Source organism: Ailuropoda melanoleuca, chromosome 1, assembly GCF_002007445.2.
Source record: "Ailuropoda melanoleuca isolate Jingjing chromosome 1, ASM200744v2, whole genome shotgun sequence".
Lineage (NCBI taxonomy): Eukaryota > Metazoa > Chordata > Mammalia > Carnivora > Ursidae > Ailuropoda > Ailuropoda melanoleuca.
Genome location: NC_048218.1, coordinates 113,041,183 through 113,056,317, shown reverse-complemented (window position 1 = coordinate 113,056,317; position 15,135 = coordinate 113,041,183). Strand labels below are relative to the sequence as shown.

General features: G+C 44.1%; 1 protein-coding gene across 1 annotated transcript in view; it reads right to left on the bottom strand.

Annotated features, from left to right (window-relative positions):
* Positions 1-15,135, bottom strand: part of SPATA48 (spermatogenesis associated 48) — a 65,815-nt gene that overhangs the window by 3,474 nt on the left and 47,206 nt on the right. The window contains exon 8 of the mRNA XM_034650721.1: positions 4,933-5,040. Within this exon, the coding sequence (XP_034506612.1) occupies positions 4,933-5,040 (108 nt within the window). The remainder of the gene's footprint in view (positions 1-4,932; positions 5,041-15,135) is intronic.

Below are 15,135 nucleotides of genomic sequence, written 5' to 3'. Positions count from 1 at the left end.
AGGGGGTGGGGGAATGGGATAGACTGGTGATGGGTAGTAGGGAGGGCACGTATTGCATGGTGCACTGGGTGGTAGACGTAACTAATGAATCATCGAACTTTGCATCAGAAACCAGGGTTGTACTGTATGGTAACATAATATAATAAATAAAACATTATAATAAAAAAAGGGGTTCAGGGAGACAGAAGTGGGAGGGCATAGTGGATGTGGGGAGAGGCTCAGGGTAGGAGTGGGACAATCCACATATAAGGCTGAGAGTGGGTTTCCCCCTGCCAGTGGGGTTTAGCTGACTGCTCTCACATGACATCCTTAACCTCCCATGTCTTAGTTTGCTCATTTAGCCAGCAGGAATAATGCTGTCTACTACGTCTGTTGTAGGAATTAAAAGAAAATAAAAATAGAGAACACTATACAAATAATGCTTTCCCAACTCCTATTCATACCCTGAAGTGTTCTTCCCAGTGTGGACACAGGTCAAGCCAACTCTCTTGAAAAACTATATACAGCCAGTGGCAATTTTGCTGTGAATTTGCTATTTGAATCCCACACATAGTGTTGTGTTCATATGTGGCAAAAGTTAAAGAGCACACAGCAACTTAATCTAAAGTGTATTTTTTTAATGCTATGATTTTTTAAAAAGATTTGTATTTATTTGAGAGAGAGAGAGAGCATGAGTAGGGGTTGAGGGAAAGCGCAGAGGGAGAGAGAGAAGCAGGAAGCCTCATGCAGGGCTCAATCCCAGGACCCCAGGATCATGATCTGAATCAAAGGCAGACGCTTCACTGACTGAGCCACTCAGGCCCCCTTTTTTAATGCTATGATTATCATGAAGTCATAATATTTTATTATGTTGTGGAAAATGGCTGTTGAAGTGCAAACTCAAGCTTTTATGCAGGTGGCATTCTGGTGTGAGGGAAACACCAGACTGTCATGGAAACAGGATGAGGAAAAACACCCATGTGCATTCCCTTGCTCTTGAAAAGGGAGATTCACAATATCGGTCTCCCCCACCTCTTGCACCCCTGCCCCTCACTTCAATCTCATCCACTAATCTCTTTCCTTGCTATTCTCATCTCGATATCAGTCTAAGACAGAGTTGTCCTATACACTTTGCTCAAAATATGTTACTGGGACCACATGGACCACAACCACTTGACATCGACATTCAAGGCCTAAACTTCTTAATCCTGGACCCCCACTGCAGCCTCCCCGGCACAAAGATCCATGGCAAATGCACCAGCCCACCCTCTGTATGAAAAGGTGTCAATGGTCCCTTCTCTCCCGGTGGTCTTACCAGGCTACCTCTGGTGGGCAGGAACATTGTTGACTGGCAACGTTGGAATTGGAGGCTGCTGGGTTTCTTCCCAAGCAGGAGGGAGGGAGCAGTGTTGAAGAGGGAAGGATGTGCTCAGAGGGAAGGATGAACTTTTGGGAGAGCAAGACCTTGTCTTTGGGGGAAAGGAGACAGAAGCAGTGGTGGGAGGAGAGATTCTGATGTTGGGGGAGGGAGAGGAGAATCCAGCAGAACACTTGGAGATGGGATGCATGCACAAGCAGCCTGAGTGGCCACCACAGGGCAGTGAAGGCTTTCTAGCAGCAGTGAGGCTGAATACCAGAGCCGGGGTTCAGGAGTGCCCAAGGCATGTCCATGTGCCGACAGCCTCTCAGAAACAAAAGGAAAAATGGAGCAGATCAGTCAGACACCATCCAGAGGAAGTTAGCTCACTAAGTTCTCATGATACTCCTCAGAGAGAGACCTCGACTCCCACTTTCACGGGGAATTTTCAGCAAAAATACGTTACATATCGTGTCACAAAAATTGAGAGGTGAAACTTCATGATGGAGAACCTCACAGGCCCGATGTTCTCTGATCTCAAGGGCCAGGGGAACTCCTTATGTTAGAGAGAGCTCTTTAAAATCTGAACGCTCCACTGTGCGCTCCACTGAACGCCCTAGTGCCTGTCAGATGCTGCCATCAGGGGCAGGCACAGGGATGGAGATCTGGACACCTGGCCCAACACAGGTTGGTTGCTTCCTTGTGAGTGACCCTTGGGTTGCTGCCAGTATCTGTTTCTAGAGCCTATGTGCACCCCAAGTATAAGACCCCAGAGAAGCCACCTCAGAGGGTCCTCAGTCCCCACTCTGAGACAACAAGATGACAGAGCTGTGGCAGTGTGTGCGGGGTAATGAGCATGGGGCTTCACAGGGGTCAGCAATGGGCCTAAACTTGGGCTTGAGGGTGTGTCCAAAAGACTTGAGTCTCCTTTTCCCAGCTAGTAACAAGAGTAGTAACATTAGTAGCAGCAGGAACAGCACCAGTAACATTAGTAACAGCAGGAACAGCACCAGTAACATTAGTAACAGCAGAAACAGCAGTAATAACATTAGTAACAGCAGGGGCAGTAGTAGTAACATTAGTAACAGCAGGGACAGTAGTAGTAACATTAGTAACAGCAGGAACAGCACCAGTAATATTAGTAACAGCAGGGACAGCAGTAGTAACATTAGTAACAGCAGGGAGAGTAGTAGTAACATTAGTAACAGCAGGAATAGCAGTAATAACATTAGTAACAGCAGGGACAGCAGTAGTAACATGAGTAACAGCAGGGACAGCCGTAGTAACATGAGTAACAGCAGGGACAGCCGTAGTAACATTAGTAACAGCAGGAACAGCACCAGCAACATTAAAAGCAGTAGTAATAGTAGCAGTAACAGTGGAGGATGGTTTTCCACTTGGAAATTCAGATTTTTTTGAAATGTAGTGGAACATGTTACAGCTAGATCATGTGGCCGGGAAAATGTGCTAGACCTACCGGGTGTCAGAGATGAGGTCTGAGACACACGGGGAGAAGATGGATCACAAAGGAAGAAGGCAAGGGATCAGGAATGTTCACATTTGCCCTGGAAAAACATCATCAGGTCTCTCCTCACTTATTAACTACCCAGACACAGTGTGATTCCAGCTTTGTGGACACTATGTTGAAAAGACAGACATAAGAATACATTTAATTTTGCCATTGTTTCTTTAGGTCCTTCAGTGAAATAAAATACATTAATTGTCTAAATTTCCATCAGTGCTGCCTTTGCAAATGGATCTGTGACATTGGAAAATGTGTCCTGAGAGAAAACCGATTGAATGCAAAATAGTAGCCTAGAAAGCCAATGAATGACCTCCTTTAAAATAGTTCTTATCAGATGGCCCAGAGATTCTAAGCAATCAGCGAACCCAGAATTTAGATCAGTTGATGAAGCGCTCTGTTGGCAAGCACTTCCCTCTGCCCAGTCACTGCCTGAGGAATCAAGTCATGCATACAGGGTATGCAATGATCTGGGCGCCTCATACACAGGACCACACAAAGGTCCTCTATGGTTCCATGGTTGTGTGGTGAGAGGCTTCATGTGTGGGATCCCTGGAATAAGCCAACCCTTCCACAAACAGCCTGACCCGCAAATATCTGTGAGACTAAAGGCATGAATCCCTTCCTCTGTGAAGCCTTCCTTAGTGCCCCCAATGCAGATCCCCTGGAATCTTCTGTTTGCCTCACTGTCTTGATCTATAAAATGGGGAAACAAGGGCACCACCTCCGTGGGGTTTCTGGGTTGGTAAGATGAGTTGGCAGGTACACAACACTTGGATAGTCTTGTGTAGAGATAACACTCACCCACGTAAGTGACAAAACTAGAGTGACACGCATCATCCTCTACTATGGTTGTATGTTTCTGGCTCACTGCTAGACTGTGAGCTCCTTGCAAACTGGGTCTAGTTCTTGTAAATTCCTGGAGCACCATGAACGTTTCTTGACCCAGTGAAAGAACATACAAATGAACCAGTAAAGGCATGAGTGAATGAGAGAATAAACAGCCAGACGCACTGACCACCAGGGCGCACAAGGCCCTCCTCAGTTGTTGCCTTTCAGAACATGTAAGAAATCCAGTGGGATGGCTTGGACTCCACCTGAAGGTCACCTCCTCAGAAAGCCCTCCCTGACTGCCAACCTAACTCAGCACTCTGGCCAGGCCCTACCTACTACAACTCCCTGCCTTTTCTTCTTTGCAGCATATGACACTCTTTCAAATCACTTTATTTCTTCGATTACTTGTGCGCATCTGTGCTGTCACCCCAGAATGTAAGCTCCCGAGAGCCAGGATCGTGTCTGTTCAGCCCATGTGCTCAGGGCTTCGAATGGTGCCTGGCCCAGGGTGGATGCTCAGTAAATATTTGATAAATGAATGGATGCTCTACCAAAAGGAGAAAAGGCACCCTTTGGGGGAGAACCACCTCCCTCCCCCTCCAAGACACACTGCGGCCTACTGGGATAATTTATTTATTTGCAGGAGCCAGCAACTGGACCTGGTTAACACTGCATTCGCATTTTCAACAGTGTGTCATCTTATTTGCAAGGCCAGGATTTCCATCAAACGTTTTCAGATTTGAGTTATAATGAACAATAATGTGCTGCTTCTCTCTGGCAGCTCCACATAACGGAGTCCGCAAGAGCCTTCCATCTGACGTCTACTGCTTTCAATTGCAAAATGCTGTTTAAAAATCTATGTGACTTTCAACAGAATGTTGTCTCTTGTGAAAAATAAGGCGGTGATTCAGAGGGAGTAAATATGTGTTTCATGTGATGGGCCCCAGGTATCCACGTGTGTTCTGTGGATTACGCAGAAGGGTGATATGGGTGCAAAGCTGTAAGTCCAAGAGGTAAAGACGCTGCTCACTTAACATGCTTTAAGTATCTTTGTACGCTCCTTTCAGCAACAGCGGGAAAATGAACGCTTCTGTCTTTTGGACTTGACACCGCATTTTTAAAAATGATGTAAATTTACTTAGTATGTAATTGTTCTTTAATGGAATAACCATAATGAGGATCCCCCCGCCGCCCACCCCCAGTGTATCTGAGCACGTTGAGTAATAGGGCTCAGACTTACCGGTGTACTTCTGAGTCTGGTGATGGGGTTGTAGGTGGAATATCAGAATTTGCTGGGTGGCTGGCTGCAAAATGAACCTTCCTGGTGTATCCTGGGATATTGGTAGAGCTGAAGGAAAGAATTAGAAGAGAGGGGAGAGGGGCAATGAAAAGAGGCATTTGTGAAATAGCCCTGGTCACCAGCACCCACACATGAAAGTAGAAAGGACGACTCTGGAAATTGGGCTGGCAAACAGGAAAGGGTGCAGGCGGGGGCACGCTGACTCAGAGATGCACAGATAGCTACTCTACTCTAGGACTGAAGGAACTTATTTCTAGCCCATGTTTTTCCTATTATTTGAATTTGCAAGTATTTTACATACATGATTCACTGCCGACCTATTTCCTAATGAGGGCAGACACAGGTTCTTTACAGAACTGTGTCAAGTTCCACTTTGTTCCACACATGACTCTGTCATGCTAACTCCAGTTCTAGTGGACACAAACTGTGTGCGTGTGTTTAAGATATTATTTATTTATTTGACAGAGAGAGACAGCACAAACAAGGGGAGTGGAGTGACAGGCAGAGGGAGAGGGAGAAGCAGACTCCCCACTGAGCAGGGAGCCTGATGAAGGACTCGATCCCAGGACCCTGAGATCATGACCTGAGCTGAAGGCAGACGCTTCACTGGCTGAGCCACCCAGGCACCCCCACACAACTGTGTTTTTAAGATAACATTTTCTTATCACCATTGTAGTGTATTTCTGATTTCACATAATTTCTTGAAATTGCACAGATTTAAACAAGCATTGGCTTGTTCAGTGCAATCCCACATACTCTTCTGCCTTCCCTGTCCTTCTCCCACCAGTGAGAGGGGAGAGAAGACAGCCCAGGAACATAGGGGAAAGTTCTTCACTGTAGACATAAAACTCCCTCTCTAGAAAGGCGAGCGAATATTCCTAAGAAGTATTTTAATAGGCTGTTCAGAGGCATATGAGTAATGACTAATATTTTTGTCATTTCTATAGCACACAAATGTTTCAAAGGAAATTCTTTGCTGAGGGAGAGGTGAGGCTGAGCTCCAGGGCAGAGCTGTGTGGGCCCAGGCCCCAGTGCTGCTCATGACCTGTGGCCGTGGCCTCCAGAGCCGGGATGGTAGGGAATTTAAACAGTATTTCAAGGAGCAAGAACCCACTATGTGCAAACCCTGACGTTCACTCAGTTAGTACATGATCTTTGTGGACTTGAACTCCTAGTGTCCTGTCGAAGCTAGAACCTCAGCATTTCGTGTGTGTTTGGGAGGGAGAAGGATGGCGGCAGCCGTCATTCATATGCCAGCAGCACGGAAAGGTCCAGACAACAGGTTGCCACTTGCCCTCACTCACTTCCCATCCCTGGGCCTTTTCTTTGAGAGTGTGACATTTCTCTGGTGCTGGTTCTCGTTCTAGATGGATGTGCAGACAAGAGGCAATGCAGCAGCAGCCACCAAACCTCTGTCCAGGGCGAAGGAACGGCTCTTCTTGAGTCTCTTGCTTATACCCATGGCCTTCACACACACACACACACACACACACACACACACACTAAGCCAAAGAAAATGTCCAGGATCCATTTGCCATTGGAGACCATTTGGAAATAGGGGGCATCAGGGAGGTCGGTTCTTAGAGTGGCAGGTGAGGAGGCAGATGGAGGAGAGTGGGGTGGGGTTGTGGGTGTGGGCTCAAGGGTCAGGGCTCTGATTCGAAGCCCATGACTCCACTCATCAGCTCGCAGGACTGGACCACAGACATAATCTCTCAGAGCCTCTCTGCCTCAGCCATGCAAGGGGGTAAAGACAGCAATCTCAAGGCCTGCATAAGGGTGCACTGAGATTCCAGCTGTGATCCTGTTTGGTGGGGAAAAGGTATCAGTTCCTGGTGCAGCCCCTCAGTGTCCCTCCGTGCTGGGTCATGGATGGTGGTGCAGACCTTGGTGTTCCCTCCACACGTGGTTGGTGGCACAGACCCTCGGGGTACCCCCTGGAGTGGATCATGGCACAGCCCCTTGGTGCCCTGTTCCCCACACGTGGACCATGGATCATGGCGCAGACCTTTATGCATGGAACACTTTACTCATGGAAACACTCCTGACACAGCCCCTCTGTGTCCCCCCCACATGTGGATCATGGTACAGTCCCTCGGTGACCCTCCATGCATGGTTGGTTATGTGTTAATATTGGGATGCTAGAGAAAAAATTATGTACCAGGCAGGAGTTGTATTAATAAACCCCATCTGTGTCTTGCAAGTGACAAGTCATAGCCTTGCTGTGACTATAGGTGTTGAAGCACCGGCTTCCAGGCAGCAAAATAGGGACACCTGATGCTAACAGAGTGAAGGGAACTTGCATCAGTGGTAATCACAGAAGAAATGTGTATACTTTATTGGATCTTGGGAGACTAGGAAAATGAGGTAGGGAACGAGCAGGGAAGCCCACCACATGGGGACCCGGGCCTCTCTTCCAAGCCTGACTTGACCCTTAACCAGCTGTGAGTTTTTCCTCCAGGGATGGAAGCCTTCTGGGCCCCAGCCCAGTCCCCCTGCAGCAGGGAGAGAAGCCCATCCATCTCTTCATGGTTCATCCCAGGTTGAAGGGGGTTCAATGAATGTGAAGGAAGCCAGCAAATCTTCAGCACTCAGTAGGGACTCAACTAACTGTAGTTGAAATACAAGATTTTAAGAATTTAATATTTTAATGAGAAATTTACAAAATAGGAGCTTACTAGGCAGAGAATGTGAAGTTTATCCAGCACAGTAGCTGAAAAGATGTTCCAACAGTGGTTTCCAAATGTCCCCACACACTGAAAACTCATGCGGATTTTTCAAAGGTACCCATGCCTGACTCCCAGCCCCCAGACATTTTGATTTAATGGGTAAGGGGGGGTGTGTGACCCGGGAATTGGGGTCTTCAAAAGCTCTCGAGATAATTGTAGATAAGTGGTACATTGAAGTTTGGAAATCCCCATGTCAGAGCTACATTTTCAGGTTTGTTGGAGGGACCTGGGTGATCAAATCAGTGTTGCCAAATTCTAGACAGTGCCCTTTAGGATTTCCTGGAATTTTCTTGAAGAAGTGTGGCTGTATGTCAGAGAGGTAACCAAAAACAGATCAAAATTATTCATGTGTCTGTCTTTCCCCCAAACATTCTGTAAAGCTTCCATGCATGTTACAGAGGAAATCCCCTTCCTCTGTGTGAGATGTTTTTTTTCCACTGCCTCTAAAACACCTGCAGACTTAATATGCCTCTAAAGTCATGGCCTTCCCTGAGAGCAGTTAAGAAGTTGAAGATGCAGGCGAGTGATTTGTCAGTCAGGAGGAGAGCATGGTGGAGAACATCATACAGCTCTGTGAGCCTGGTGGCTTAGATGCAAAGTGATTCTATACACTACGTTATAATGAGGATATGATGTTATATCACATCACATCCAATAGCAACAAACCACAAGCCAGCAGCCCACAGTAAAGATAAGCCACTTAGGCTGAAGAAATGAATTCAGTTGCATAACGAACCAATTTTGAAATTTGGCCAAATATTTGAAAGTGAAAGTCCAAACCCACGGCACTTCTGAATCTATTCCATTTACCCCCCTTTGCAGGGATATCATGGGGGGACTTTTTTCCATCTTCAGTGCAACATTTTGACCTCTTGTCAATAAGAAAATAGTCTCTGGGGGACACTCTACAGCCCTGCTGCCAAGGGGTCACGTGGTTTTCTAAAGGAAGGAGAGAAATCTATGAAAGGAGCTAAAATGCATGGCTTTTAAATGCATTTCCGGATTGGTTCCATGGTCAAAGACCCCTCTCCCCTACTTAAGGAGAATAGAGAGAAGCTGGGGCTCATTTAAATATAAGACAAGTCTTCACTATTTGCCTTTGCTCTATAGTTTCCAGGCCTTTGAACACCTTCTGGTGTATCCCGTTTACCGGAGTAAGCCGGGATTTTGTTCGATACTTGGGTATGTGGGAAGACATTATCACCTAAATTTTCAACTAACTGGTTTTGTTCAACCTAGCAAAATAAAACAGAAAATAAAGAATTTTAGACTATAAGGAACTTAACATGCCTCTTAGAAAAGGGAGCACAGAGGGTGTGTAATTAAAAGCTAAACAGGAAATAAAGAAGAAGAAACTGTGGGAAGAGCAGGTGGTGTGTAGAATACAGGTCGTGTGCACGTGGGCTGGGATTTCAGCCCTCAGACAGCTTCTTCACTGTTCCACGGACATGACTCATGCTCACTGAGCCAGAGCTGAATCCCAGACTCTGTTTTAAACGCTGGCTTGAATTAACTCAATCTTCACAAGACCCCGTGTTGTGGGTCCTAGAATCATGCCTGTCATGCAGATGCAGGAATTGAGGTTTTAGAGAAAGTCTAAGCGATGTGTCCAGAGCCATTCAAGCTGGTGGGGGGCAGAAGTACCCTTACCTAAAAGCCCGGATGGAAGGAGTGCTAGCCTTGCTGGAAGATGTCCCCCATGCTCTCACACCCAGGGTCCCCGGCCTAGGCAGGAGAGCTCTGGTACTTCCAAGTGGTCGCATTTACTCAGGGCGTGGGTGCATGTGTAAGTTCAAGTCAATTTGACGATCTCTCTTTGAGAGCTGTTAGGTGTCAGGTACACATCCATGCAGAAATCAGCCAGGCCTGCTCCTGACACCTTTCACATTAATGAGAACATTTTTAAATGCACATGTAGAGGTTTGAAGACCCCAAGTGGGGCGAAGACCACTAATGCAAAGTAAGGGGGCTAGGCGAATGAGAGGGATACAGAAAGAAGGAGGCCTAGGGTCAGAGGACAGAGGGCAAAGAGGCTGGCATTGAACCCGGGGCCTGCCCCTTCCAGCCATGGAGTCTTAGACAACAGAACAGAAGCTCTCGGAGCTACACTGTGCTCTGGTCTGGGGGCCTGTGGCTCCCCTGGAGGGGCAGGGCAGGGGTAGGGGTTAAGGCTGTCCCAGGGGAAGGGGGGCGGGTTACGGTCAAGCCTGGGCCTTTGGAAGAGCCAAGAGAAGGGAGCTGCAGAGCATTCTCAGGGTGCCCACAGCTAGAGGGGAAAAGGAAGGAGGGGCCTTGAGCTTGTATTTGCTTGTTTTGACTGCTGGGTGAGAAATCTAAGTAAGACCACAACCATTTTGGACATTGGATTGTGTTTCTCAGAACAGAAGATATTTGGGCCCCAAGATCTATTCAGGAATTACAGTTTTATTATTATCCTCAGCGAGTACCCATACTTGTTTTTCCTCTGTTCTTAGAATCTCCCAGAAGGGAAGGGGACACAGAAATAACCCAGAGGCTTCAAATGCCAACAGGGCTGGAGCCCAGGAGCCCCTTGTTGGCCAGATGCAAAGACGTGTCCTTGTGGGTACACAAGAGCTTGCTCTGGGGATTAGGTGGCCCGTCTCTCAGTCTCTCCTAAGATGAGTGCTCTGGGGCTCTTTACATCATGCCCTCTGGCCTCAGTCTCCTCGTCTGTAAAATGGGGACTGAACCTGTTCTCGCGCCTCTGGCCCCATCACACTATTTTGAAAAACAAATGAAGGACTAGATGTGAAAGTCCTCTGAAAAGGCAGAAGTCGGCTAAGGTAAGGAACTACTATTCATAGCCTCATTCTTGAACCTGGGCTGCGGTAAGGTTGTGTGTGTGTGTGTGTGTGTGTGTGTGTGTGTGTGTGTGTTTAAAGGTGCAGCATACCACGGTGACTGGCAGGAAGGTCCCACCTTCTTCCATCTCAGACCTTGGCCAGCATCTGCATGAGGATCCATTTTGGACAATCACTGGTTATTTGCAAATGCTTTGTCGTGGAGATAATTGAGGTAAAGACACAGTAAATATGAAACCATGTGCAGTCCTGAAATGAAGGATTACAACCTGGTGGAAGACAGCCCAGTGGGGGGAGAGGGCATGCCTGGCTGGTTTGGGAAAACAGTGGTGTCTGGAAAGCACCAGGTGTGGGGGCAGAAGGCACAGGTTCATGGCCAGCTTCCACTGCACTGGGCTGTGTCACCTGGGCAGGCACCTCTCCTCCTCTGAGCCTGTTTCCCTGCTGGTAAAACCAGGGGCTGGGCCAGGTGAGAGGTACTAGCGGAGACCCCAGGTCCCTAGCTCCAACAACTGGTCTATGACAAAAGAAAACCCACTTCCAGCATTTCCTTAGGACAGAGCAGAATTGTATGCCTTTGGGTCCTGACTTTGCACAGATAACGCTGTTCCCTATCATTCCCACACCTAGGTGATTTGCACCAATGATTCATGAACGCAAAACATTTTGAAACTACATGGGATCACAGATAATTACTAAAAGAAAACAGACTTCTCGTCAACCTTGTTCATTAAGCTCTTGCAAGGAATATAGCTCTTACATTCAAGAGAAAGATAAAAAATCAGATTTGGGGGGAAAGAGGGCTTCCTTATGTTAGTTTTTGCCTTATTTTTTTTTTTTTGCTTGACACAGACTCTAAATGAGTGACTTTGTATTCTTTTTTTTTCAGTTCCTGAGTAGTACCCTGATTCAGTAAACAGTATATGTTGAAGGGATAAAAAAGCCATTTTTTCCTGAGCTCTAAGATTTCCTGTTGAACCCAACGGATATTGTAGATTCACTTAGTAAGGAACTACAATGTAAACTGCATTAATATTTTGAATTCCTTAACTGTAAATGTTTTGTAATAACTGGGCACTCCTACAAATTAGAAAATATTTTAATTTTAATAAGAAAACACTGTTTTTAGGGATCTATTCTACATAAATGCATTACTGTGCAAAGATATATGTGGAGGGGCGCCCAGGTGGCTCGGTAGTTAAGCATCTGCTTTCAGCTCAGGTCATGATCCCAGGGTCCTGGGATCAAGCCCAGCATCAGGCTCCCTGCTTAGGGGGGAACCCGCTTCTCCCTCTCCCACTTCCCCTGCCTGTGTTCCTTCTCTTGCTGTGTCTCTTTCTGTCAAATAAATAAATAAAGTCTTTAAAAAAAAAGATATATGTAGAGGTATTTATTGTTACATTGTTTACACAGGAAAAATGTGTACTAAGTCCCTGGCCTTTGTAAACTATAATATAGCCTTGTTTGAATATCAGGCAACCATTAAAAAGATTTTAATAATCTTGCATAGTGTCAGGGAGAATGTGCATTGCGTATTTCAACTTTATACACACATCCCAAATGTACACACACACAACAATACACACAGACCTATACTTTGCAGACACTCATGTGTTTGTGTGGGGGGAGAGTAAAAAATATATCGAGCTTTTAATTTGAGGGTTGAAAATGGAAGAGACATTTTACTTTCTGCACTTTAAAAATATTTGAATAATTTTTACAGTGAAAACATTTGGAAAATGGAAAAAAAAGATGTCTGGTGAGCTTAACACTAGCGTCAAAGAAGAGTACAAACATTAAGAACAAATACTCATTCTGCTGTAAATTTACATAAAATTTCCCCCAAAAATGAGTTTGCAACATGCTTAAGAATGTTTGTGGGTTTTGACTCCATAATTCACTTCAAGGAGTCTCTGTTAAGTAAATAATCCCAGATCATAAAAAAGAGTCACATAAAAAAGTGCTTGATCACATTATTTAGCATAACAAAAAAATGCAAAGAATTTGCATATATCACCTAGTCAAGTGAACTAGTCAATGACCAACACATCTACACAAATAAAACTTCTAAGGAGTGCATAATAAATGTACCCGTGATGCAGTTGTAATGTTAAGGTGGTAAAAATTTTAAATGTAGTATGACCCTGGCTAATAAATAAACGAAAGCAAGTCTAAAAGCACTTATGACAGACGGTACTATGTCAAAATCTTAAAAATGATTATGTGTTTGTGTGAGAGTGTGGTTATATTTTTTATTGTGACCAATTTCTCTATACTTTTTTTCCCATAATGATCAGATTCTGTTCTACAATAATCTTTCAAGCTCTTTTTTAAACAATTAGTACAATCACAAGCAATTTGAAAAACCCTGGCCACATCAGGTGACTTGGTAGCCAGAAAACAAAATCTGAAATTAAGGAGGGTGATTTGAAAGACCATCACTCTTTTGGGAGATTGGTGATCCCAACAATGGAGACACCTGATGAAGAGCCAGGGGCCTTGAGCACCCGAAATCTGGCTTCTGTTGGCAGAGTGGGGAGCCGTGTGGCTCACCCCCCACAATGAAGCCTCATGAATTATGGGGAGAATCCTGAGGATAATATCATGAAGACATCTTCCTTTAAGAAAGTTTAAGATGAGGAAATAAGGGAGGAGTCGTATTTGCTTTGGGATAGGATGGCACTCTATATTCTGAACTTGGCACAAAGGTTGTAAGTTCATGTGTTTCTGGGTTTGGGATTTTATTCAAATGGCATCATACGAGGCTGTCTTTTAGCTCAATGTGGTTTTGTAAAAACAACAAAGTATTTTGTTTAGAGATCTGTGTGTATGTAGGAAAACTATCAAACAAAGCAAGTGAAGGATAAGCAGGCAGTCTGATGGTGACGACTTCTGGATTGGGAAGGGGACCCAGGTGATGAGGTTGGGAGGCATACACGAGTGGCTTAAAAGATATTAGTACAATACTATCTCTTTAGTCAGGAAAACACATGCATTTATGTGTTATTTTTTCTTTACATGTTACATAGGACACTGAATATTTATGTATCTATCAACATTTCATAATAAAAGTGGGAAGCATTTCTTTGTGTTAAAAGGTTAAGATTACATGAAAAACTGAAAGCTGATGGAAGAAGAAACTTTGCAAGCTTGGTGGCCCTCTAGTGCCCAAATTGCACTAGTACAATTAATTTCTTCCATTCTTTTCCGAGATCCGCTCATACTTTCACTTCCTTAAAAACAGAAATCAGCAACAAGACCGAGGAGAGCAGCATGGTGCCAAAGTTATTCAGGTTAGATGGTATGTTTTACATCAAATTCTTAAAACGCTGCCAGGCTGCTCTTCACTCTCTTTGAGAATGACCCAGGAGAATATGTTTCAATTCTTTGGCAAGAATGTTCCATAAAATGTTTCAAAATTTAAAAATATATTTCAAAAGAAAAACAGTATTAAATTTTTTACCTGTAGGATACTTTTAAATTGGTTTCATCCCCACATCCTTCTTTTAAAGTCTTTAGAATTACTACGTTTAATAGCACTAATTTCCTTGCAAAATTTGAGGAAAAATCGCACCAACGGATCCTTCCTCAAGACTCAGCTCAAACGTCACACGCAGCCTTTGGGTCCCACAGGTGAAAGGGATCTCTCTGTGCACCTGAGCTTCGAAAAAACGAAGTTAACTTTTTCGGGGACTTACTTCATCCTGCTTTTTATCTTGATTACTTGTGTATAGTGCTATACACCCCTCAGATTCTGAAGGTACGCCAGGGCAAAGTCTCTGTCTTTTTTATCTTTATGTTACCACAGTTCTTAACACGATACCTGGAGCATTTCATAGGCTCTTTTGTCTTTTCCTTTGGGAGCCTAGCCAGAGATTTAAGTGAGATAAGTTACATAATTATATTTTAAAATCGAAGTTAGATTTGAAACACATTTTTTAATTTGGCCAAGAAGTCAAAAGAATTAATAGGATAGATAACACAGGGAAATGTGAGATTATTGTAGGATACAGCATTGCATCTAACCTGCAAGAGAGAAATGTAACTTGTTTGTCTCATGGGCACAACTGATGTTTAAAAAAAAAAAGAAGGAATCAAGTAACATTGAAAATACTGTCATGATTTGGCCTTGCATGAAATGTGCAAGTTTGTCAGTCATCAGAGAAACTGATGGGATAATATCCATGACATTCAGTGACTCAGTGGCATAATGAAAAGAGCACAGGATTCCAACTTCCAGCAGTGTCTGGTGAATCCTAGGGAAGTAACTTCTGAGCCCTAGTATTCCCACTGATGGAAGCAAAAATATACATATTATACATAAACATGCCATATATATTTATATAGCTCAATATATTATATGTTAAATATATTATGTTTATATACATTATATATTGTGTATATTATATAATATTATATATTACATATCTTTAAATATTATATTATAAATTATAAGTTATATACTATAACTTTTATATTATGTATTTATATTATGTATATTTTATATATAATGCATTATAAGTTATGTTATATAAACATATAGAATATATTGCATATTATCATATATATTATTTGTATATTATAAAATATGT